This window comes from Argentina silus, assembly GCF_951799395.1.
Source record: "Argentina silus genome assembly, chromosome: 3".
NCBI classification, from domain to species: Eukaryota; Metazoa; Chordata; class Actinopteri; order Argentiniformes; family Argentinidae; genus Argentina; species Argentina silus.
In genome coordinates this window covers 29,056,101-29,082,020 of record NC_139657.1, presented here as the reverse complement: position 1 = coordinate 29,082,020, position 25,920 = coordinate 29,056,101, and the positions used below count along the sequence as shown (strand labels likewise).

Below are 25,920 nucleotides of genomic sequence, written 5' to 3'. Positions count from 1 at the left end.
ATGGTATTTGTGTACATATTGGTTTCACCATTCAGAAATTACAACACTTTTTATGCATAGTCCCCCTATTTCAGGGTCCCCAAAAGTGATTGGACAATTGGCTTGACAGGTGTTTCTGGTTCATTTGTGCAGTCATACGACAGCTCTCAATGTCTAGTATGGATTCTAGGCGTTTGTTTGCCTTTGGAGTTTGTGATTGGTGTCTGTCAACATGAGAACCAAATAGACGTCAATGAAAGTCATTATGAAGCTGAAATATCAGCAAAAAATCAATCAAAAACATAGCCAAAACATTAAACCTACGAAGATTAACCATTCAGAACATCATTCAACGGAAAGAAAGCACTGGTGAGCTTAGAAATTGCGGTCTGCTAAACCAAGGAAGACTTCTATAGTGGATGACCAAATAATGCTCACCATGATTAAGAAAACCCCCCAAATAACTGTCCCACAGATCAGGAACACTCTCCAGGAGGTAGGCATGACAGAGACCATCTGCAGAAGACTTCACCAGCAGAACAACAGAGGCTACACTACAAGGTGAAAACTACTAGTTAGCCACAAAAACAAGATGGCCAGGTTACGGTTTGCTAAAAAGTCCCTAAAAGAGCCTGCATAATTCTGGAAAAAGGTCTTCTGGACAGATGAGACAAAGATTAATATGTACCAGAGTGATGGCAAGAGTAAAGTGTGGAGAAAAAAAGGAACTGTCCAATATCCACAGCATACCACCTCATCTGTGAAATACCGTGGAGGGGGTGTTATGGCTTGGGCATGTATGGCTTCCACTGGAACTGGCTCACTTGTCTTCATTGATTATGTAGCTGCTGACAGCAGCAGGATGAATTCTGAAGTGTGCAGAAACCTTTTGTTAGCCCAAGTACAAGCAAATGCGTCCAAACTCATTGGACGGCTCTTCATCATACAGCAGGACAATGACCCAAAACATACTGCCATAGCAATTAGGGAGTTTTATCAGGACCAGTGGAAAAGTGGAAAGCTGTTGACTGGCCAAATCAACCTCAGATTTAAATCCTATTTATTGAACATGCATGCAGTACAGGCAGTTAATGCAAAGGATTGTCTACCAAATACTAAATATGAGTGCTTCATTTGGACATTTGATAAATCTGTCCCATCACTTTTGGTGGCCTAAAATAGGAGGACTATGGGTTACTCTAAAAAGTGTTGTAATTTCTGAACGGTGAAACCAATATGCACTGTACACAAGTACCCTCAAATAAAAGCTGAGAATCTATACTTTAACCTCATAGTAATTGTTTGATTTAAATCCGAACTGTCGGAGTGTAGAGAGCCAAACGAACATGAAATGCTTCACTGTTCCATTACTTACGGAATGGGAATCAAAATAATGGAATATTATTCCTTAAAAGTAACAAATAATAGGAGGCTTATTACTTTCATTAGCTTCTTACAGTGTGTTTAATCAGGACTGCAAAGATCATGAAAATTGTTTGTTCACTGTCAATTTTTATATTTGAGCAGGCTATTCCATTTGGCATGCCTTAACATAATCAGTCATGCACACTGAAATAGGCATTTTTCAATGTCCGTGGTTGAAGAGTTTAATCCCAGCGTTTTAGCCATACCAATACAATGTTCCAAAGACCAACATTTAGCGTGTGACACCCATTTTAAAAGCCTAGCCTATTACAGTGATATTGAGAAGAACATGTTGTGATCTGCACCCGCTGACAGGGAAAGGTTTGTCGCATATTTACACTAGCTTGTTTTACCATAGGCCTATAAATATTATCTGGTGGTCTCCTGTCTGTGCTGGCAGGTAGAAAAAGGGTGTGTGTGTGTGTGTGCGTGCGTGCGTGCGTGCGTGTGTGTGTGTGTGTGTGTGTGTGTGTGTTTTCGAGTGATAGGAGAGAGCGTGTGTATATGGTTTATGTGCAGAGTAAGTGCAAATTGTCTTAGGTGCAGGTGAGCAGCTATGGTTAGCTGTTCAAAAGTCTCATGGCCTAATTAGAATCAGCTTGATTCAGGTGTGTGATTTGGCATTACAAATGGCAAAGTACAAGTTCATGCTGTTGTGTTGGCACCAGGATGGCACCAACATTTACCACCACCATGCTACATTAACAGAAGGTAGTCATTGGGTTATGTTGGCACTAACTTTGCAGCAAACTCACCACAGCCTAACTTCAAGGTTGTGGTTATGTACTGTGTTTGCTGGGAGCAGATTTGGCTGGACAACAGGACGATGGTGATTGAACACAGCAAGCGAGCGCCCATGGCTTGGAGAAGTACACTATGGGGTTGAATCATCTTTCTGATTTGGAATGATCAATAAGAGAGGAATAATATATCAGTTTTATTGGGCAGAGATCAATAAGCTAAACTCTGAAATATTATTTTGCAGAATAATTACTTCAACAGTCAGTCTCATATCAGTAATTTGAAGGGTATTCGATATCTCAAATATCTTAGTAAATTAGTTAATTGTTCTTAGACCCACCATTTGTCAAAGCAAGAGAAAACACTTCTTTGTAACGTTGGAAGTTTATTACTAACTTAAGACACACACGATTATATGCAATGGAATGCAATATTGATAAGTATAGCGTCAAACATAAACAGAATCAACAATCTAAATCAAACTTGAATCGAAAATGTCATCATCAAAAAAAAACATCAAAAAAGACGCTGACTGCATGACGTACGCATGCGCACAGGGTGAAAAGCTGTCAGACTTCAAACTAAGCGAGGGAAACAACAGCTGAACCCAAAGTAAGTCTGCTGACATTTGTTTTGTAATTTCAATGTCCACATTGCCTCAGAACAATCCATATTAGTCTGGACTACGAGCTCAGTGTCCTAAGACTGATTTATGTTTGCTTGGGTGCAAGGCGTTTGTTGATGACTAGCTAACTAGCTGGCATGCTAGCTTGGCTAACCAGCAGTAGTTGGGTTAGCTAGCTAATGTTATCTATGTGTCTTTTAAATCACACGGCGTGGTTATGTTTTAGTAGCTAGTGACACATGTTAAGGTTAACAAGCTTGACTATAATTCACTCAGATAGCTACCAGTGCTTAACTGCAACCTGACTGGATCCTACTCAGGTTTCACACAAATACATGGACGAAAACAAAAACATGTCGCCGCACTCTTGTCGCTGAATACAAATCTGCTTCAAGATACCCTACGTGTTTATTGTGATCTTTCTTGTGGAAAGTTACAATTAAGTAAAACAAGTCATTAGAAGAGATGTTTTATCATGTCTTCCCTGTGACGCAGGATCTGTGTTCTGTGAACGAGAAATAGTGGAACTCTGCCCACCTAGCTCGGAAACGAAGCTAACGAAGATTTCTTCAAAATAAAAGCGCCCACATTAAACTTGTTTAAGCTTATAGAAATACGAAATATGATTAAAGGAACCACGAATTATATGTAACTATATTTCGAAATAAACATTTAATCCTCTCAATGTATTATTTGTGTTAAGGGTTTGTAATTCTTCTAATATCCTAATTGCCCTGATGAAAAATGAACTCATAATGGACTGTACACAAATCATTTTCCAAGGCTAAACATGAAACTAAACTTTTACTACCAATCTACTCAACAACACGTCTCGAATATGAATCAAGTTTCAACCATGAGGGGTGTCATTACTCTTTACTGTGGCCCAACAGTTAAAAGTGCCACCTCTAGATTGCATACACCTAATGGACTGTACACAAATAATATCCCAAGGCTAAACATGATTTTTACTACCACTCTATAGCCTTGGAAAATGATTTGTGCACAGTCCATAATGTGTTCTCTATGCAGTCTAGAGGAGGCATTTTGAACGGTTGGGTGCATGATCCTGTCCAACGTGTTTGTCAAAATCTTTATTTCAAATGACAATCTGGAGAAAGTTTGGGATGTCTTCTTTTAAAACACAGTAGGGAAATGTGAGCCGATTAACGTCTCAAAATGTCATGATTTGAACTTGTTGGCTGGCAACCAACTGGCTAATCATGTTTGTTGTTAAGGTAGCGAAACATGAGTGTTCCATGGTGTACTTGACTGAATGCTTTGTGAAAGGGTACAGATGCTTCAGAAGCGGCACTTTTTCCTCTGTTACGCTTGGAATGATCAATACAGTTATCGAAGCGCAATTTAAGCTGTATTTTCTGTCTGAAAAGGGTATTACAGGACTGCAGGGGGAGAAATTCCAAACCGCGACAGCCCTACTACTATCCTATGTTCGGCTTTCTTCTAAAAGGTATGAAGTGAGGTGTCGTTGTGGCATTAGGCTATGTTTGAGTAGGTTTAATTTGCCCTAATGTTCGCTGAAGGTATGTAGTCTTAATTTTACATGATAAATAGGATATTCAAGTGCTGTAGATATGGCTAAGGTATTCCATTTTAGATTATTTTAAGTCCCTGTTTACTTTGAGCAATGTCATTAACTCTATATGTTTGTCTAAATTGCCAGGCACCATTATTTCACAATTCACAATGAATCTCACCTTTGGAAATGCTGTAGCTAGAATCACGGTATGCATCTTTGAGAGTAATGGTTCAGGTCCAGGAGATTGTATCGATGCAGTGAATTATCACTTTTTGTAGAGGCCCCGTATGGAATTAATTAGGCTCTTATATTTTCCTTTCTCTGTCTATACATTTTTTTTCTTTGTCTACACACTTTTGTTGTTTTAATCTCGCTGCATCACTGGGCAATTAATTCACCACGTGTTTTCCTCTCCGATACGCTCCAGTGGCTGCAATTTCCGGCTGGAGTGCCCAGTGAAAGTGTGGGGGAATATTTATAAGCCTGGGCACCACTGAGGTTACTCATCCTCTTTTGCCTATGAAAGTTCGTCCAGTGCTCCTCTCTTTTGAAATGGAAGCTGCATGCTTTGGCATGGGTCACACATCGCAATGACTTGAAGGCACAGTGTTTCCCTCTTCAGTGAATAGGTAGAGTGCTGAACCATGTCTATGTCTCAGTGGTCACTGTTGACGTGCAACATTCAGAATGTTACCACATTGATAAACAAAAAAGTTGCTTGAGATGACTTCAGATGACTTCAACTGCATGTCTACCGACTGATGATTTGTGGAGTGGACTCCATGGGGTCAGCCCTACATTCTCAATTGTTCAGGCTATATTGAATAATTTTAGGGACCTTTCTTTACACATTTGCTCTTTTGTGTATAACAATATGAGAAGGTAAATTTAGAGAGACATCACACTAATCTGCGGGCCCTACACTCCCCTGATCGCCTAGACTCTTCTTTTAGGTCCCAGGCAAAGGATGATAGCCTTTTAAAATAGACATTTCAAGTCAAGCCATAGGTGGTGCAGAGAGGAGTCTGTTTAACGGTACAATGCGGAGGCAATTCCATAGCAGTCCACAGTGCTGAGCTGCACATTGTGAAGAGAAAGATGGAGATGAAGACATTCTGGAGGAACACTGGCCCAACATGCTTCTTACATAAACGGCATCTCTGTCAGTGCCATAATTGCCAGTGCACGGTAGAGATACAGGAACACAAAGCTCCCCTTGGCAATGGGTATCATTTGGACAAGCTTATTTCGGGAGAGCCTTTGTGCCTCCCCCAAACAAAAAAGCAGATTATGAAAATGTGGAGCAAGCGAGATTTCTCGTACGCAATAGCAAGTGAAGGCGAAGAGGAGACAGTTTATGTGTTCAGCATCACCCATGAGGCATTGCTGAATACCGACATCGCTCTTGTCTCTGTCCAATATGTTCATTTTCTCTCTGCCTCTCCTCAATCCCACATTGATGCCCTCTGCCACATGAGAAAGATTTGGTACAGCAAATTATTTACATTCATGTTGTGATTCGTCAACCCTTCACTGGTATAATTTGTGACGTCGAGCCAATTTGCAAACACTTTTTTTGCTAATAATATCATGTCAATCTTCATGCAAAGGTGCTGTGTCAAGGAGATGTAGACAATGAAATAACATTTGCCTACTTTTTTGTTTTTTTTCTTCACTTTGATACTTGAAAACAGATTTAACAGACATATAAGAAAAGTCATACATCAGACTGAGCAAATGGCTTGAGGTAATCTTAGGGATGACACCTTGTCTTGTAGTGAAGTCTTCAAGATGTTCTGTTTGTTTTGCATTTATTGGAGTTGTGCCCACAGTTGCACAACCAAAGAACATATCTATCAAGCACAGGGCTCCCACAGGCCTTGAGAATCCTTGAAAGTATATGAATGAGGAAAAAAAGGCCTTGGTCGTTTTTGAAAATGTTCATGGTCCTTGAAAGTGCTTGAACCCCCTCAGTTGAATATTTTGTTCAAAAATAGAAAATGATTGACTTGTGGTTAAATTGTATAATTTGATATGTCTCAAATGCATAAACTGACCTGTCTCCCTACGAGAGGCAGCTGTTCCATTCCCTTGTGCGGCTCAGCTGAGGTGCTCAAAATGATGTGGTCCCATGAAAAAAAAAAAACGGGTTTGTCTTATTTATTTGTGTTTCGATAACACTAAGACAGGCTACTTGTTTCTTTTCATTCTTGTACGTACAACCACCCCTAATTAAATACATATATTTTCACTGATCTTAATTCATGTGAAACGTCTAATGGTTGAACAGCTGCTTAAGCAAGGAATTCTGGGATCAAAAAATCACTTAAGTTGTGTTTCATGCTGCTTATGAACTTGCCACTTTGGGGGTAACATATTAGACTGCGCAAATGCACCAGTCTGCCGGCCCTATCATATGTGCAGGCCAGAGCAGCATGCAAGGTTTGGATTTGAAATCAAACAATTAGGTTAAAGGTGTAAAGTAGAGATTCTCATCTTTAATTCAGTGTTTTCTTTCTTCAGATTGGTTTCACCATTTAGAAATTACAACCCTTTTTATACATAGTCTCTCTATTTCAGGGCACCAAAAGTATTGGAAAATTGGCTTGACAGGTGTTTGCGGTTAGTCAGGTGTGTTCTGTCACATCATTTGTGCAGGCATAAGAGAGCTGTCAATATCTTGATTAATTTTAGGCTCAGCATTTGCCTTTGGAGTCTGCTATTGTTGTCTGTCAACATGGACCAAAGAGGTGTCAAGGAAGCCATTGTTTGGCTGAAAAAAAAATCTGAAACATAGCCAAAACCTCAGACATCCTAAAAAACATCAGCTTTAACATCATTCAAAAAAGAAAAATCACTGGTGAGCTCAGCAATCGCAAACGGGGCTGGTAGACCAAGGAAGACTTCTACAGTGGATGACCGAAGAATGCTCACCATAAGTAAGAAAACCCCCAAAACGACTGTCCCACAGATCAGAAACACTCTCCAGGAGGTAGGCGTGAATGTGTCAGAGACTACCATCTGCAGAATGTCAGCATTCAGTACAGAGGTACGCAAGTCGGGTTTTGAGAACCCTGAGAATGCATTCTGGAGTGTACAGAAACATATTTTCTGCTTGAGTACAAGCAAATGCCTCCAAATTCACTGGATGGTGCTTCATCATACAGTATAACAATGACCCCAAACATACTGCCATAGAAACTAGGGAGTTTTTCCAATTGAACATACTGTATATTTCATTTCCTGATTCAAGACAAACAACTGAAGATGGCTACAGTACAGGCCTGGCAGAGCATAACCAGAGAATGTACCCAGCGTCTGACTTCAGGCAGTTAATGCATACAAAGGATTGTCAACCAAATACTAAACACTACAAGTGTTTAAACAAATAAAGAGTACTTTATTTGGATGTTTGTCCAATACATGTCCAATACGTTTGTAGCCCTGAAATAGGGGGAGTATGTTTAAAACATATTGTACTTTTTAAATGGTGAACCTAGTCTGAAAAAACCCCATTGAATTAAAGCTGAGAATCTCTACTTTGACCCCATAGTAATTGTTGTTTGGGTTCATTATTTTGTACATGGTATTGATCTAATTCAATGATTACACTGTTAAACTAATGTCAACAAATGGAATGTCTCCAGGTGTCACTCTGGATAGTAATGAGAGTAGTAGAGCATTTGTGAATGAAAGTTAGTTCAGTGACGCTCTCTCTCTGAGGATGTTGCCTGCATAAGAAACCCTTCCTCTCTGTTGGGTCGTGCCCAAGTACTGGCGAGCAGACCGGATCATCATTGCGCCCTCATGTCCCCAGCCTGATTTCCTCGAGGACGTGATGGCGGAGACGGGAGGCCTCCCAAGGACGAGTGTCTGAGGCCGGGTCTGTCAGGCAGGCAGTTAGTCATGCCCCTCTCCACTCGTCTGTAGAGAGTGAGTCTGACTCGAGAGGAGAATGACGCTGACTTTTAAATTAGGTTTGTGAGAGGAGCAGCCTCGGCACAGACGGCGCATAACTAGGCTCTTGCATGCACTCCCACTCACGCTGGCAAGCTGTTTCTAGGCCGATAAAAGAGCAGTAGAAAACACCTGCTGTTCTGTTTTATCTCCAATGTTTTTTTCTTTCTGCCAAAGGTTTCATTTTTGCACAACTGCAGAAGCATAAAACTGATATAGCAGGGATTTGTATAGCCAGGTAATGAACCTTTGTCACAGGCTAATGCCAAACCAATTGGGTTTTTGCTTGAGGATAGATCATAGCAATCGTTACAGAGGAGACTTAATTATGGATCATGAAGCGAAATGATTCTTGAGCCCCTAGATTAATGACTTTGCGAAGATTCAGTGAAAACATGAAGCAGGGGAGGATGATCATTGCTGCCGTACTACTCCAGGGTTCTCCCCAGGATTTTTGAACAATGGCACTGGATTGTATTATCAAAACCTGACTCGCATTTATTCATATCAAAATGCGAAAGAAATACTGCTAAAACGCTTAATTCACTGAGGAACATCATAACACTTTCATTTTCACTTTAGTTTTCAACAACAATGTCATTGGCTGTCAAAAATAACTACTCTATCATTACTAAATATATAGTTTAATTTGCCTTGAAATGTTTACATGGTGGTGCCAAGTTCACAGCATGGTGCAGCGCCACTCTTACATTCTTGTAATTCTTGTACATTCTTGTACATTCTTGTGTGTCTTCCCGCCAAGTGTTTTCCCGCCAAAATATATGGGCTACTAGTACTAATATGGTCATTGGCCAATGATAACAAAGATCTGCCTCGCTTTAGAATGCAATTATAGTGTTTGGCTTGTAAAATTTGGTCAATTTAGTTGGGTCAGTAGGCTATATTAATAACATGAAAAACATTTGTTTGGATGAACTTCAATTAGCTTCTTAGTTAATGAGGGATTGTGGTTTGAAGGAACTGGGGGTTTGCAACACTGAGAACCAAGTAAGGCTTTCCCCCACGGGGCCTAGGGTTGTAGCATGTCTGACATTTCACTGGGAACAGGCTGGCATTAAGCTCCAGGGCTGCGGGTGGTATTTACAGCTGGTGCCACTCCACCCCTCTGTAACCCCCTCCAGTTGTGTCACTGCTCTGAGGTTCAGATGAGCAATAGGAAGGGCCAGGACCCAGACTGTCCTCTTTTTCCTAAGAGAGTGAGCTGTGAGAGGGAGACCTATAGGCTTGTGGATGTAGAATCATCTTAGACATGGGAGGAGGAAATCTAGAAAAATACCTTAGGTGAGTTATTTTGTAAAGTTAACCCCTCGCAGACAGCTCTGGTCTCCAATAGCATATCCCTACACAGATGTGTGCCTGTGGCTATTCCAATCCTGATCTTAATTGTCTTTTTGGATCCCTTTCTGCCTGCCTGACTGACTGACTGAATGGTTGACTGACTGGCTGCCTCCGGGGCTGTTCTTACCCTACCATCCGTTGCCACACAAGGTAGCACTGTGGGATTTGCCCATCAAATTCCGTCAAAATCAAACAAGCTCTGACAGAGAACAACAAGCCACCTGCTGGGATTGCAGCAAAAATACTTATCAGCTTCTTAAGTTCATGCTTGCTTTGGTGTTTTTTTAGTTTTGAAATTGACTTATGATTGTGATTTTAATAATTGTTCATACAGATTAGTCTATTTCTTGAATTTGTTCTGTGCTTTGAGTCTTGTTTTTCTTTTCTTTTCATTTTGTGAAAAGGCACTTGAAGTCATGCCTGTCTGCGTTGTCAATGACTTGGCCAACCCTGGTACCCAGGTGCCCACTCATCTCAAGAGGATCCCCATCCCACTCCTCAGCCCCACCTCAGACTGCTTCAACAAGACTGTGAAGGTGTGTCTCAGTCAGGGGACAAATGCCTACAATCCACCACTCCAATTTGTGTGTATCTTTGTCCCTCTTGCATTCTTTCCTCATCTTCAGTGCCTGATTGCTCTCCTCTACTCCCCTTTCTCCCTGCTATATCCAGCTATAGTTACTTCTATCCTGCATTCTCTTTCTAGCTCACTGGTTCTCTTTTCTCCTCTCTCACCACCTCTCTATCCAATGTATTGTCAATGTATTACATTTCCTCCTAGGATCTTCAGTGCATTTCTCTTTTATTTCAAATACATGACGAGCAGATGATTGCACAAGGTTTTGTGCTGTGGAATCATTTAACAGCAAAACTGCTTTCCCTGGATGAATAGGCCTTTTGCAGCACATTTTCAAACATGGATTGCATGTTTTGTACCATTTGTCTCTTAAGTTTTGAATTTTTCCTGTTATTCTGTCAGGGCAGAGTGGTTCACAAGGGCCCATTGGTATCCATGGATGACGACTTCTATGTCCTGAAGACCGTGATACAAGGTATTTTGCTCCTACTTAAAACTTGACTGAAGCATTCATAAAACTTTTAGGGCCGGTTTCACAGACAAGGCTTAAGCCTAGTCCCAGACTAAAAGGCCTGTTTGAGCTGTCTTAACTCAAAGCAACTTGCACAGACTTATCTTAAAATAGTCGTAGATTTGAATTAAACAAAGCCGATTGCAAGAGGAAGGATTAGAGCTACTCTAGGACTAAATTGAAGCTTAAATGTATCCTTCAAAGATGCAGGTTTAACTTCTGCTTAGTAGTTTGTAAAGGAGCATGGACTATTTGGAATATCAAAATGAAGACCAAATGAAGAGAGGAGTATTCCATTAAATTACTTTGATGAAATAACTTTTCGAGACCGCTTTCGTATGTAATTCATCAGAGATAATATCTTTGCTTGAGCCTAGACTTTCCTCTCTGTCTCTAAGAGGAAGGCCTTTACCCAATTCTCTCCAAGTTATGATCACTTTGAGGTTTTTGCCATCTGGAATCTTTCATCCTGAAACTGGTGATTTGTGTGGTGCCAGTGAAGCAACTGTGTATAGAATAGTTCACAAAGTCTGCAGGGCCATTTGTGAACTGAGTCTTTACATCAAGTTACCTGATGTTGCTGGCCAAGCCAACTATAAAGAGCAATTCTATGAATATGGGCACTTCCCAGGAGTGATTGGCTGCATAGATGGATGTCATGTTCCCATCAAGTGTCCATCAACTCCTGATGCTGAGGAGTACAGGAACCGTAAGGTTTTCAATCAGTGTTCAAGGTGTATGCACTCCTAATTTAGAGTTTTCAAACATTGTTGCCCGTTGGAAAGGTGCAACTCACGATTCAAGGATCTTTCTCAACTCAACGTGCTCAGTTTCAGAGAGGACAACTTAGTGGACTACTACTTGGTGACAGTGGATATGGTCAGAGTAACTTTTTATTCACTCCATACATAAATCCCACAACAGCTAAGCAGCAAAGATACAACAGAGCTCATATCCGCACTAGAGGGATAGTCAAGCGTATGTTTGGTGTATGGAAAAATGTATTCCAGTGTTTACGCAGGACACTTCGTTTCAAGCCAAGAAGATGCTGCAAGGTGATCATTGCTACAGCTGTGCTGCACAACTACCTGAAGCAGCATTGCTGTCCTAATCCTCTAATACAGGGGTGCCCACACTTTTTCGGCTTGCGAGCTACTTTCAAAATGACCAGGTCAAAATGATCTACCCACATTAAAAAATGCTATATATATATATATATTTATGACACGTGACCCGTAGAAGAGAAGCGATCTCAGACTGGCCGCATTGTACGTCAATCAAGTGGCGCACTCTCACTGGCTCAATTGCCTCGTACCGTGCTGAAGCACAAATGTCCGTCGTAAAAAAAATGTTTTAATGTCACGCGATCGACCCGCACTACTCTCGCGATCAACCGGTCGATCGTAATCGACGTATTGGGCACCCCTGCTCTAATAGAAGATCAGGATCAAGCAGATGTGCCTGTGGCTGAGGCAGACAATGACCAATGAGGACTTGCACACAGAGTTGCTTTCACATTGCAGCACTTCAACTAGATGAGATGCATTTAAATATGAAATGCATTTAGTATGGCTTATTTGTGGCCAGACGGAAGCCACTCCTCAGTAAAAAGCACATGACAGCCCGCTTGGAGTTTGCCTAAAGGCAGTTAAAGGACTCTCAGACCATGAGAAACAAGATTCTCTGGTGTGATGAAACCAAGATTGAGCTCTTTGGCCTGAATGCCAAGCGTCACGTCTGGAGGAAACCAGGCACTGCTCATCACCTGGCCAATACCATCCCTACGGTGAAGCATGGTGGTGGCAGCATCATGCTGTGGGGATGTGGGAAACTACTCAGGATCGAAGGAAAGATGAACGGAGCAAAGTACAGTGAGATCCTTGATGAAAACCTGGGGACTGGGGTGAAGGTTCACCTTCCAACAGGACAATGACCCTAAGCACACAGCCAAGACAACGCAGGAGTGGCTTCGGGACAAGTCTCTGAATGTCCTTGAGTGACCCAGCCAGAGCTTGGACTTGAACCCGAACATCTCTGGAGAGACCTGAAAATTGCTGTGCACCGACGCTCCCCATCTAACCTGACAGACCTTGAGAGGATCTGCAGAGAAGAATGGGAGAAACTCCTCAAATACAGGTATGCCAAACTTGTAGTGTCATACCCAAGAAGACTTGATCGCTGCCAAAGGTGCTTCAACAAAGTACTGAGTAAAGGGTCTGAATACTTATGTAAATGTGATATTTCAGTTTTTTATTTTTAATAAATTAGCAAACATTTCTAAAAACCTGTTTTGGCTTTGTCATTATGGGGTATTGTGTGTAGATTGATAAGGGGGAAAAAAATAATTTAATCCATTTTAGAATAAGGCTGTAACATAACAAAATGTGGAAAAAGTGAAGGGGTCTGAATACTTTCCGAATGCACTCATTCATATGAACCATATTGTTCACCATGGCTGATAATCACAATTATCTCATTACTGTATCTTTTTTGGATCATAGCTCTCTCTACCAACACCAGCACAAATAAACTCATATGGTCCTTAGAATGAAAGAAGAACAAAGATTGACACAGACAGTGGAATATATTTACCAAGGGAAGTAACCAATTTACTTTATTTGGTATATTTACCATTTATGTTCAGTTCTTCATCTGACCTGTCCAAATGGTAATTGTCTGGTATGCGTTAATATATGTATATATTAAAAGGTTTACTTTAATTGCTGAATTAACCACTACTTAATCCCGCAGTCAAAAGAACACTGAAGGGAAGGCTGAAGCCACGCTTCACGCAACCATAACATTTCTAATTTCAGCTCTTGATATGAGAGCAGCAGAGGTTGCTGGTGCTCTGTTATTCCGGACAGCAAGTCACTCAATTCATCAGTCTTGTCTTTTTTTTCAGTATTAAATCTCTCTCTTCTGATCTCTGCATGCTCTCTTTTCAAAGCCAGTTTAAAGTTCTTCCACACAGTCTATAAAGGCAGATATCATTCAATATAAGTGGTGTCACAAAAATATGAATGAGAAATGTGAAATACTGACTAATGAAGATATCTCACCTGAAGTTGTTATTATTCTTGTGGTTACATTTTCATTTGCATTGAATTCACTGCAAATTGCAGCCCAGCCACTCTTTTTCTTTTGCTCAGTAGCAGTAGTATGGTTTTTACTTTCAATAACTGGACGGTTTGAAACAATTTGTTTCAGTAGCGTTTTTTCATGCTCACTAAGGTTTTTAGAACAAATTCTTTTTGCCTCTGCCATTGTTTTGTCTCAGTAATGGTGTTTTCTTTTCTATTCCATTCCAGGTTTTTATGAGCACCATTAGACCAACAGCATGAACACATACTAATGAGGCTTAACCCAGGTGTTCTCATTTATGCTTACTCCAGGACTCCAAATTTAAGCCAATTTCATGAAAGCTACTTAAATGTCTGAGTTTAACTAGTACCGTTAGAGCAAACAACTGCCATCGTTGTGGGATTTTCCCCCAGTTTTTTGACTCAGCTTTCTAACCAAGCCAAATTTGTGTCTCAACTCCCAATAATGAGTGAGAAAGAGCCGGTTACAGTCACAGTATTACTGAACACTGATTTGGAGAAATCACTCCTGAAGTTCACTCTACTCATGACATCACATTCCACTTGCGGCACCACGGACACACAGCAGCTGAAATGATGAGCATTTTTTGTCTGACATTAAGCAAATCACACAGCCAGTTGTCACTTAGCTGGCTGTGTTTACAGTTCACAGTTTGATTTTAGCTAAATCAAACTGTGAACTGGCTGTCTCATGCCAGACAGCCAGTTAGCTAGCAGTGAGTTTAGAGTTGCTACAACTCGATCTCTAAGTGAAAGCTCTGTCCACCTTATCATTTAGGCATGAAAAGTATATTTACATTATGATTTCATTGCGGTTCCACCGCAAGCCGCGGTTTGCCATTTACACGACGGCTCCTTTGTATCTCAGTTGGCTTGAGTGTCACACTCCCACTGTAAGCCATTCAGCTGGAATGGATTTATATATTATATATTCTTGTCGAAAAGGGACATTTCTTCTTTGTTGTGATGTCCATGCTACATTTATCTCTGCATTATGACAAAGCGCTGCTTATTCTGAGAGGGTTATCTTACTTGTTTAGGCTTAAAAGCCATTTGAAATACTGCCCTCTCTCCCTGCTGCAAGAATGAAGTATGGCTTGTTTCCTTGTCATGTCTCATAATAATAATGCATTTGTTTTGTATAGCGCTTTTCTCAGTACTCAGACACTACATTCCATGGAGAGAACAAGAATAGATAGATAAATAAAAAGTAAAACAATCAAAATAGTCCTGAGATCGTTTGAAAGAGGAGAGTGTGCTGGATTATTTGTGGTCATAATAATAATTGTATTACCACAGTCATTGTCACAGTCAACTATTAGTCCTTTTACACTGTTTATGTGTTGCTCCGCTGACATTTTCTGAACTGAGAAAAGCTAAAGGGTAGGAAAGTGTCTGGTAATAGAAGAACTTCAAATGCTGACAAGTGTGTGCTGATTGCAGTGTCATAGAGGTCCTTTACAGTTTAGAGAAGGGTGGATAGTATAATTCAGCTTTAGTTTGACAATATTCTAAACTAAACAAAGCTACATAATTTCTGAAGTATAAAAATATATTTGGTGGACAATCTTTTGCATGCAATAACTGCCTGAATCTGCAACCCAGTGGCACCACCAGATGCCAGGTATCTTCTCTGGTGATGCTCTGTCAGGCCCTGAAAACTCCCTAGTTGCTATGGCAGTATGTTTTGGGTCCTTTTTTCTCCAAACTTTCCTGTTGCAATCACTCTCTTCCATGATAATATTCATCTTACCTGTCCACAATGACTTTTTCCAGACCTCTGCAGGCTTTTTCTGTACTTTTTAGCAAACTGTAACCTGACTAACCTTTTTGAGGATAACTAGTGGTTTGCACCTTGCAGTGCAAACCACCTCTGCAGACGGTAGTTTCTGACACATTCACAGCTACCTCCTGGAGAGTGTTAATGATCTTGCCGATTTTCTTAATTATCATGAGAAATCTTCGGTCATCCACTGTGGAAGTCTTCCTTGGCCTACCAGCCGATTGCTGAGCTCACCAGTGATTTTTTTCTTTTTTCTTTTTATTGATGTTCCAAACTGTTGATTTTGGTAAGCCTAACATTTTGGCTGCATCTGATTAGTTATTTCAACCTAATAATGGCTTCCTTGACTTTCATTGACACCTCTTTGGTCTTCATGTTGACAGACACCAATAGCAGACTCCAAAGGTAAATTCAAAGCCTAGAATCAATACTACACATGTACAGCTCTGTTACACCAATACCATAAAATAATAGCTGAGAACTTTTGGTGTGTAGATCCAAAAGAATAAAAAATGCTTCACTGTCCCATTACTTATGCAGGGGCACTGTATCGATAAGATATGAGTATTAATATTGCCCTGATGAAAGTTTAGTATCTGTTCCCCTTCCTAGGGTGTACAGTAGCAATTGACACTTTCTGGAAATTAGGCTACTTGAAATAATCTTTTAAACATGGTAACGTCTTGGTTACAATTAGTAGGCCTACTTTCTGGTATTTGCCTCAGGGAATTCCACAGTTACAGATGAAGTCATTCTTAGGTACCAAGAGACTGTAGACTGTTGAATAAAGAGTTACCAACATTTGATATACCTTTTATCCTCAACCTATAAAGTAGTGTACCTATATGCAGCAGATTTTAAACTGTTCACATTGTTCCTCCCAACCTAAAGCATTCTCTCTGTCTTCTTCAGAAGAAGACTCTCAACAGAGCCCGTCATCTGAGCACACATCCATCAATGTCATCATGTTTGGAGCACTGGCGAAGGACTACTCTGAATCTGTCAGTAAAGAGGTAGGCCTCCAACCATTTCCAATATGATCTCCAACTCCAAAGATGGCTGCATTCCCTTATAAGGACATTGGACATTATTTATGGTACAGTATGTATGTTTTGCGTTTGGCTGCCCTCTGATGCCATGCCATAGTTTTAGAACAAAATATGCTGTTTTTTTATAACTACAAATGTATCCTTTTAACATTTAAAAATGGTACATAAGCACTCAAGTGGTGTTCTTAACAAGCCAGTAACCTCGTCCCCAGGCTATTGCTGTGCATATAGTCTGGTAAAACAAATAGTAAATTCTAGTAAAGTCTAACTGAGCTATTCTTTTTCATAGTGAATAAAGCTACAACAGGTGCGGTTCCATGCAACTACGTCATGTGTTTACGAACCTCGATTCCCAGTCTTTCTCCTCACCTTTCTTCTCAAAGACTGGGGAGGTTCAAGGCAGAAATTTGCTACAAAGGGGTGGAAACCTGTACCAAATGGAACAGCCAATACTTTTCACTAATCCCTGCATTTGTAGTGTTCCAACAACCAAATTATAATTCCAGGAAAAATAAAACCACTTCAGCAATGTGCATTTCAAAAACATAGCTTGCTAGTAATGCTAGCTAAGTTGATAACACTGACTAATTTATACTTTTCAAGAGTAACGAAAAATGGGAGCGAAAAAACATCACTTCTGCTTCTTCTCGAGCTCTCGCAGTCAGTGTTTCATCCAAGCGAGGTTGGCTAATACAAAGTTGAGCTTGACTGGGCTAGCAAAAAATCTACCAAGATGTAGCAAACTGATAGGAGATTCAAGATGTAACAAACCAATTTTTTGATTTTTCTGCTGTTGCTGAAGGCCACTTTTGAGTAATGGCTAAACCACAGCCTTTAAGCGGGGGGAGCACGAGGGGATTGACCTTGACACCATATTTTTAAATGTGATTTTAGAGACCAAAACCAAAACTTGTTCAATCTTTAATTACTCCCGGTAAAACTTCTTGCTCTAATTGCTACTGATTAATCAGAGCTTTTTAAAAGCTAAAATGTTACATTGTACTCTTAGGTTTTGTTGTTTGCCTTGGCTGGAATTTATGAAAACAATTTATGATCTAGATTAAACAGAAAAGGTAATATCAGTAGTGCACATGGGTGGGTCACCTGTCACAATGAATGCTTATCTTAAAGTAGGCCTATATATTTGGTGTCCTGATTGCATATTTTGCAAATGTATCATCCATCAACCCGTCTAGGCATGTGTAACAATTAAGAAAAAATAGAGACGGAAAGGTGTGCCTTCACTCTCAGGTTTAGTCTGCGATTGCTCAATGAACACACAGAATCATTATTTTTCCTCCAATGATGCTTGCTTCTTTATATGCAGGGAAACAATGGATTCTCCTTCTTTTTCTCACAAACCAGCTTTCATCTCACATTTTTCCTCTCAGCCGTATCCACAGCACCATTCGTCAAAAGGGGATGCACGTTTTCCTAACCATAAAGCACGTCACAAGATAGCATTTCTTTGAGGAGTGGGAGGATAATCCTCAGAGATGTTTTTATTTATCCTTTTCAATTATGGTGTTGCTCTGGCATGTGACTTGACACACTCTCACTCTTTAGAGGTGGTGACATGCTCGCGCTCTGTAACTTGTTGACATGCGTTTGTACGGTAACTGTGCTGGCTTGACCAGCAAATCTTTTTACAACCTGGATAGAATGACGCTACAAAAATTCAGCATTAAGACACATCAATCAAATCTTATCAAATGTGTCACCAAAGTGTGGTTCCCTTCCCTACACATTTGTTCAGCTGACTTAACCATCATTATAAAATGTTTCCTAAATTAGTTGGGTGCTTTTGCTGAGGCTTACTTTGCTAAATGTTGTGTTCAATAAGTTGTGCACCTCGCAAACTTGTGAATTTCTGAATGACCCCAATACGTGTGAGTTAGCGAGGCACCAGTATTTAGATCTGTCTCCATCTATGCCCTTTGGGAAAAGTGTCTTAAAGTGTCTGTGCAATGAACCATAGGTGTATAACCCTTTCACGCCCGATGTTGCATATAGGCAACAATGTCTTTAAAAACCTGGTAAAATGTCTGTACGCGATCAATTCACAAAAGGAAACTACTGTCTTCAACAACAGATCTTAATAAACACATTTAGTAAGTTAATAAGTTTTCTATAAACACAGAAATTCTGCTCCTCTGAAAGAGCCTTGTACGTGGTCAAAAAGGTGAGTTTCTGAAAAATAATGAATGCAAAATTCTCATTAGATGTCCAGAGATGCCAGAGTAATTTTCTAAAAAGAATATTAATTTGGTGAAAGTATAGTTACTTGAAAGGTAAATGTGTTATTTGGGGTCTTCTTGGGCAGTTATGATCACTGCTTAATTTTCATGCAAGGAAAACTGGGTCTGGATATGTTAGGGTTAGCTCATATTCCGACAAATCACTTTTTACTTGCTAGGTTCTGTTAAGTTAGCCAGCTAGCTAACGTCAACAACTTCAACTAACGTACACCCCTGGATTCCAGACATTAGTGGTTAGAGGAAAAATAGCACACAAAAGCTGCTATTTAAAGTATGATTAAATAAATAAATAAATATGTACACTCACCGGCCACTTTATTAGGTACACCTTGCTAGTACCGGGTTGGACCCCCTTTTGCCTTCAGAACTGCCTTAATTCTTTGTGGCATAGATTCAACAAGGTGCTGGAAACATTCCTCAGAGATTTTGGTCCATATTGACATGATAGCGTCATTGCTGCAGATTTGTCGGCTGCATATTCATGATGCGAATCTCTCGTTCCACCACATCCCAAAGGTGCTCGATTGAATTGAGATCTGGTGGCTGTGGAGGCCATTGGAGTACAGTGTCACTCATTGTCATGTTCAAGAAACCAGTTTGAGGTGATGTGAGCTTTGTGACATGGTGCGTTATCCTGCTGGAAGTAGCCATCAGAAGATGGGTACACTGTGGTCATAAAGGGATGGACATGGTCAGCAACAATACTCAGGTAGGCTGTGGTGTTTAAACGATGCTCAATTGGTACTCAGGGGCCCAAAGTGTGCCAAGAAAATATCCCCCACACCATTACACCACCACCACCAACCTTTGAGTGACTGTTGCCTTTCTATCATCTCGAACCAGTCAGGCCATTCTCCTCTGACCTCTGGCATCAGCAAGGTATTTTCAACTGCCGCTCACTGGATATTTTCTCTTTTTCGGACCATTCTCTGTAAACCCTAGAGATGGTTGTGCGTGAAAATCCCAGTAGATCAGCAGTTTCTGAAGATTCAAGATTCAAAGTGTTTATTATCATATGCACAGTAGAAAACATGTTTCCCTGTACAATGAAATTCTTGCTTTGCTGTCCGCAGAATGCCAACCAATGTAAAAAGTATAATACTAAAAAATATACAATATATACTAAACAAAATGTACAAGATAACTAAATTTAAGGCAGCATGTGATAATAAAAAAGCAACAATAATAATAATAAAACAGTGCAAATGTAAGCAGTGCAATTATGCATGTGCAAACTGAAAATGTAACAGTCGGGTTCAGTTATATGAGGTAGTCCATGATTATAATCTCCTATGCGTTGTTTAGGAGCCTGATGGCAGTGGGAAAGAAGGAGTTCTTTAGTCTGGTGGTCCTGCATTTAACACTTCTGTACCTCCGGCCTGAGGGTAGAAGTGTGAACAGTCCGTGCTGGGGGTGGGTGGGGTCCTTGAGGATGGAGGCGGCTCTCCTGTGGAGTCTGCGGTGGTAGATACTCTGCAGAGAGGGCAGTGGAGTCCTGGTGATTTTCTCAGCGGTCTTCACCACTCTCTGCAGGCGCCTGCGGTCCATAACAGTAGTGCTGCCGTACCACACAGTGATACAGCTGGTTAGGATGCTCTCAACAATGCAGCTGTAGAAGTTGCTGAGGATCTTGGGCGACATGCCAAACTTCCTCAGCCTCCTCAGAAAGTACAACCGCTGTTGGGCCTTCTTAACCAGCTGTGTGGTGTTAAGTGTCCAGATGAGGTCCTCGCTGATGTGGACGCCCAGGTATTTGAAACTGCTCACCCTCTCTACTTCGAGTTCCCGGATGTACAGTGACCGATGAGGTCCCCTCTTCTTCCTCCTGTCCACTATCATCTCCTTTGTCTTGTCCGTATTGAGGGTGAGGTTGTTGTCCTCACACCATGCTACCAGACTGGCCACCTCCCTCCTGTAAGCCGCTTCGTCCCCGCCAGTGATGCATCCTATCACTGCGGTGTTGTCCGCAAACTTTAGGATGATGTTGTCCTTGTGGGAGGCGACACAGTCGTGGGTGAACAGGGTGTAGAGGATGGGGCTGAGGACGCATCCCTGTGGAGTGCCAACATTTGTAATAATGCTGGCTGAAGTCCTATTACCAATCCTGACAGACTGGGGCCTGCCAGTCAAAAAGTCTAGGAGCCAGTCACAGAGGGTGGGGTGCAGGCCAAGTGTGGACATTTTGTGGATGAGTCTGTGGGGGATGACCGTATTAAAAGCGGAGCTGTAGTCTACAAAGAGCGTCCTGATGTAGGAGTCTTTGTTTTCCAGGTGGGAGAGGGAATAATGGAGGACAGCAGCGATAGCGTCTGAGGTGGACCTGTTGGGCCGGTAGGCATACTGCAGGGGGTCTAGGGTGTCCGGTATGCTGCTCTTAATGTGTGCCAGTACCACTCTCTCAAAACACTTCATGATGATTGGAGTGAGTGCTACTGGCCTGTAATCATTCAGGCAGGCAGGTTGGCTCTTCTTGGGAAGGGGGATGATGGTTGTAGTCTTGAAGCAGGAGGGAACAGTGCTGTGACTGAGGGAAAGGTTGAAGATGGAGGTGAGAACATCAGCCAGCTCGTTGGCACATGCTCTGAGAGCCCGCCCAGGAATGTTGTCTGGTCCTGCTGCCTTGCGGGGGTTGATCTTCCTCAGGGCTTTGTTTACCTGGCCTGATGAGATGGTTAGTGGAGGGGAGGGGGGTCGGGTGGTCCCGTTGTGTGTGTGCCTCCTCTCTGTGCTGTGGCTGGAGGTCTCAAAGCGGGTGTAGAAGATATTTAGGTCATCCGGCAGGCTGTCTGTGGAGCTGATGGTGTTGGTGGTGGTCCTGTAGTCTGTGATGTGCTGCAGGCCTTGCCACATCCGCCCGGAGTCAGCAGTAGAATAGAAGCCATCCAGCTTCTCTCTGTACTGCCTCTTGGCCGCTGAAATACTCCGAATACTGAATACTCTGGCACCAACAACCATGCCACGTTCAAAGTCACTTAAATCACTTTTCTTCCCCATTCTGATGCTCGGTTTGAACTTCAGCAGGTCGTCTTGACCATGTCTACATGCCTAAATGCATTGAGTTGCTGCCATGTGATTGGCTGATTTAGATATTTGCGTAAAAGTGTTATATAAAGTGGCCGGTGAGTGTATATCGATACATTTTGGGAGGGAAATATAAGCATTGCACAGATACTTTAAACTGTCTTTTTTCCCCTCACTTTAAGGTTCTCTCTTTCTTTCATCCCTTTTTTCTCTCTGTGATATTGTTGTGTTCCCCTCTAGGATGTGTTGCTGGCAGCTGGCTTCACTGTGATTAAGTCTCCCACCGCTCAGAAAGACAAGCTGCACCCCTGTAACCTGCAGCTGGCCGGAGATGACGCCTGGGTTTATGTGAGTACCTCAACCACAGCATTCGTTTTATTTTCATTCTGCGTTCATTGGGCCTTTCTCAATTGTTAGAAACTCCATTCCTTGCGTCCTCTCCTCCGGCCCCCACTAGGAAGCGTGTGGAGGACGGAGGAGAGGATGCAAGGAATCAATTGAATCAATTCAGTTTCTAACCATTGAGAAAGGCCCAATAAACACAGAATAAAAATAAAAACAATGGAAAAGAATGTTTTGGAAAGGAATGGAATGGTATGTTTTGAAGACCATTGGGACGCAGCAAGTTTGTGTTAAATCTGTTATTTATTTTATTTTGAGTTGATTTATTCTTTATTTATACAGGGAAAAGGACCATGAGACCGTGAGACCATGGTCTCTATTTCCCTGATTCTCTGTGCCCTGATTACACAAAATATATCTCACCACATCACTATTTACATTCCATTCCATTGACAATACATTTACATAGAGTTTTTACAGAAAACAATCATTCAACAACAACAATCCTCCACCAAAAATTCAGCAATCAAGTTTTGACATGGCCCAGTGAACCTAAGTCTCTAAGTCTCATGGCCCAGTGAACCTAATAGGTGAAGTAAGATATCATGGGATTTTATGGATTATAGCTTTACATACATACAGAAGCCAATGGTTGGTCCTTCTAGCAGTTAGGGACTGCCTGATATAAAAGACAGTTATGAGATTAGTTTTCCTGTAGCAGAGATGAATGGATAATCAGAAGGTGATCGCTGATGTCATTATCAAAAACATCACTGGCTATATATTTATAAGGCCTATTTGTCAGGATGATGTCTAACAGGGTGGATTAATCTGGGTTCTTCAAATTAGGCAGTTTTGGTTTGGAGATTAACTGTGACAGTTGTAAACTATCGCATCGGTCTTTGATTTTCTCTGAGATGTGCGCCAACCAGTCTAGGTTTAGATCATGCATTATTAATACTTCAAAATGTACATAGTAGTTCAGCTAAGTTACACTAAGTGGTGCTCAGGTTTGGTAGTAAGAAACACAACAACACACACCCTGCCTCACAAAGTCAAACGGATAGAATCCACGGGGAACACTCTTGACAGTAGAAAGCAATCACAGCTCTCCGTAAACCACTCTGCAGGCAAAAAAGGCAAACTATTATGCAAAAATCTTACTGATGGTCAATCCTCATAAATATCAGTTCAGAGATAGTCAATCAACAGTTTAGAGAGAAGTGGCAGCCAAAAGTGTGTCAGCGTACTCTCACAACCCGGAGATAGCAGTCAGTATTTGATGTTTAAAGCCAAGTTCACTTGATTTGAGTGTTTCTCTTATATCCATCTTACCTTGGAAGCAGTCTATGGGCCTGTAGTAAGTGCCACATTAATTTGTTTTGCATAACTTTGCTAGCAGCACTGGAGAACGTTAGCATCTCTTCCCCCAAAAACAATAGGATTTCAATCATACTCCAGTTAGCATTATCTGAATTGGAATCAAGTAGTCATTCAAGTGTGTTTATCTGTCTTTTCCAGGTATGTCCATCCTCCACTTCTGGCCCAACGACCTCCATTGCCAACAAAAGGACTTGTAAAAATATGGACAGTGCTGAGGTCAGAGTAAGCTGAAAGGCGTTTGTTTTGTGGAGCCTGTCACAGGCCATCTTGTCCATGTCAACATGTTTTATGTCATCAAATGTTTATCCCAATTTGACCCTGCATTTGTTGTTTTGCTTGAGTTGCTTAGTTGCGCTGAATAGCTTACTTGGCGGGAGAGAAAAAGGAAGAGAGAGAATGAGGCTATTTACACATACAGATGGAGCCATATAGATTGCATGGAAATTCCGCGGACTGCCATACATGGTGCTGCAGCGCTACTCAAATAGCCAGGAAGCTCAGGGAGGCTCTGCAGAGCCTGTACACACTTGAAATTATTTAAAACTTCTCCTTGCGTGCCAAGGTGTACTTCAGTTTACATCCACTTGAAGGTGCATGGGTTGAAGATTTACAGTACAATATTAGGCACACGTGTCAAGATATGAATTTGTCTACGGCGGCAGAGCAATCGATTTCCCTTTTTCTTGGGGGTATTACACCTCCGAAAAAAAGTTAGATTCGGTTAAAAAGTGCATTTCACACACATGATAAAAACATGCGCATAATGCAATGGTGAAAGATGTGACGAATTGTATGCTATTTAATTAATAGCCTGTAATAGCCTTCTACTATAGTGCATAAGAAAAATAGGCAAAGCATCCAAAAACACCTGTCAAGCCAATTGTCCCATTACTTTTGGGTACCCTCAAATAGTATGACTATAAATAAAACGTGTTGTAATTTCTGAATGGTGAAACCACTATGTACACAAATACCATAAAAAAAGATGAGAATGTCTACTTTAACCTCATAGTATTTGTTTGATTTTAAATCAAAACTTTTAGAGTATAGAGCCAAAAGAACAACAAATGCCCATTACGTACACAGGACACTGTATATACAGTATATGTGCATATTTGTTTGTGTGTGTGTTTATGGTTGTGGTTGTCTCTGGGAAACCAGCTTAGGTGTATGTAGTGACGTGTGTATGTTGATGAATGTGTTAGCCTTACAGTTTTTTACATTGCCTTTTGATGAGACATTTGGTGAAACCTCTGATACAGAATGGTATTTTTTTTTGTTGTTGTATCATTTTACATTTTCAACCAGCTGAGACATTTCACCTTACTCTACTTACTTGTCTCATAGATCCTGAATGCTAACAGTAGCATTTGTCCTCAGGTGACTACATCAGCAAAGGCCTCTAAGTACAGCTACGTTCCACTGAGCGATCTAAAGCCTGGAGTCGTGGTGAATATCTACGCCATAGTAACCTTCTTCAAGCAGCCGTTCCCGACCAAGGGGACAGGTCGGTCAGCTCACCCTGCAAATCATGCATGTTGCATTCAAGTGGTCGAGCAGGGTATTACACTCGTACTCCTCCTCCTTAGAGCCAATTTAGTCTGAAACCAAATCCTGCTCTTGTATTTGACTTGAACGTATCACGTTGTCACAGTAAACCGTAAGCGCACGCACACACATACACACATGCACGCACACACACACACACACACACTGCATGGTCCTTTTCTGACCATTCCAGCTCCATGTTGAGTTTAAAGACTATGAGCTTGAAAATGATTGCCACAGCAAGCACACACAAGTGCCCCTTTTGCCCTTACCACATAATAATAGAAAAACCATTCCAAGTTTTGAACCAAGTAGGCTAGTGGTGTTGGACCCTTGATTTTCTAAAATTGTTATCTGTCCAATTAACTATTTGCAAAATAGAAAAAAAACTATATGCAAAAGTCTTCATGTTTTTGTACACTATACACTGTCAGTGTTTACCATTAGTCAACTGGCAAAACTCACCAGGTTTATCATCACACCACCCTGGGCAACCCCACACACCTGAAACTCCAAAATTCTGTTAAATCGTGTCACAAAATGTGTTTTTGTCCCTGCTGGTGTCCTACTTTTATTCAATGTAAGTGCTTTACTGAGCTAATGTACATACAGTGCCTTCCATAAGTATTGGAAAGAGGAAGCATTTTGTCTTTGAAATTATTATTTGGATTTGAAATCAAACAATTACAATGAGGTTAAAGTAGAGATTCTCAGCTTT

The 25,920-nt window shown here is 41.1% G+C and overlaps 1 protein-coding gene and 1 pseudogene across 7 annotated transcripts in view; both read left to right on the top strand.

The window, feature by feature from the left end:
- The first annotated feature begins 2,699 nt into the window (after positions 1-2,699).
- The window catches only part of pot1 (protection of telomeres 1 homolog), a 45,889-nt gene continuing 22,668 nt past the window's right edge, over positions 2,700-25,920 (top strand). For 2 of the 6 annotated variants that reach the window (XM_083666656.1, XM_083666653.1), the window contains exons 1-7: positions 2,700-2,757; positions 10,031-10,162; positions 10,606-10,678; positions 16,514-16,614; positions 22,170-22,277; positions 23,793-23,876; positions 25,035-25,161. In XM_083666656.1, coding sequence (XP_083522782.1) covers positions 10,043-10,162; positions 10,606-10,678; positions 16,514-16,614; positions 22,170-22,277; positions 23,793-23,876; positions 25,035-25,161 — 613 coding nt within the window. In that variant the 5' untranslated portion in view covers positions 2,700-2,757; positions 10,031-10,042. Of the gene's footprint in view, positions 2,758-4,161; positions 4,242-10,030; positions 10,163-10,605; positions 10,679-15,094; positions 15,888-16,513; positions 16,615-22,169; positions 22,278-23,792; positions 23,877-25,034; positions 25,162-25,920 lie in introns of those variants that run through there. The other 4 variants (XM_083666654.1, XM_083666655.1, XM_083666657.1 and 1 more) reach the window with 4 other exon arrangements.
- Positions 10,904-12,249, top strand: LOC310801554 (putative nuclease HARBI1; annotated as a pseudogene). Its single transcript has 3 exons — positions 10,904-10,920; positions 10,986-11,833; positions 12,152-12,249. The product of its transcript is annotated as a putative nuclease HARBI1 (transcript).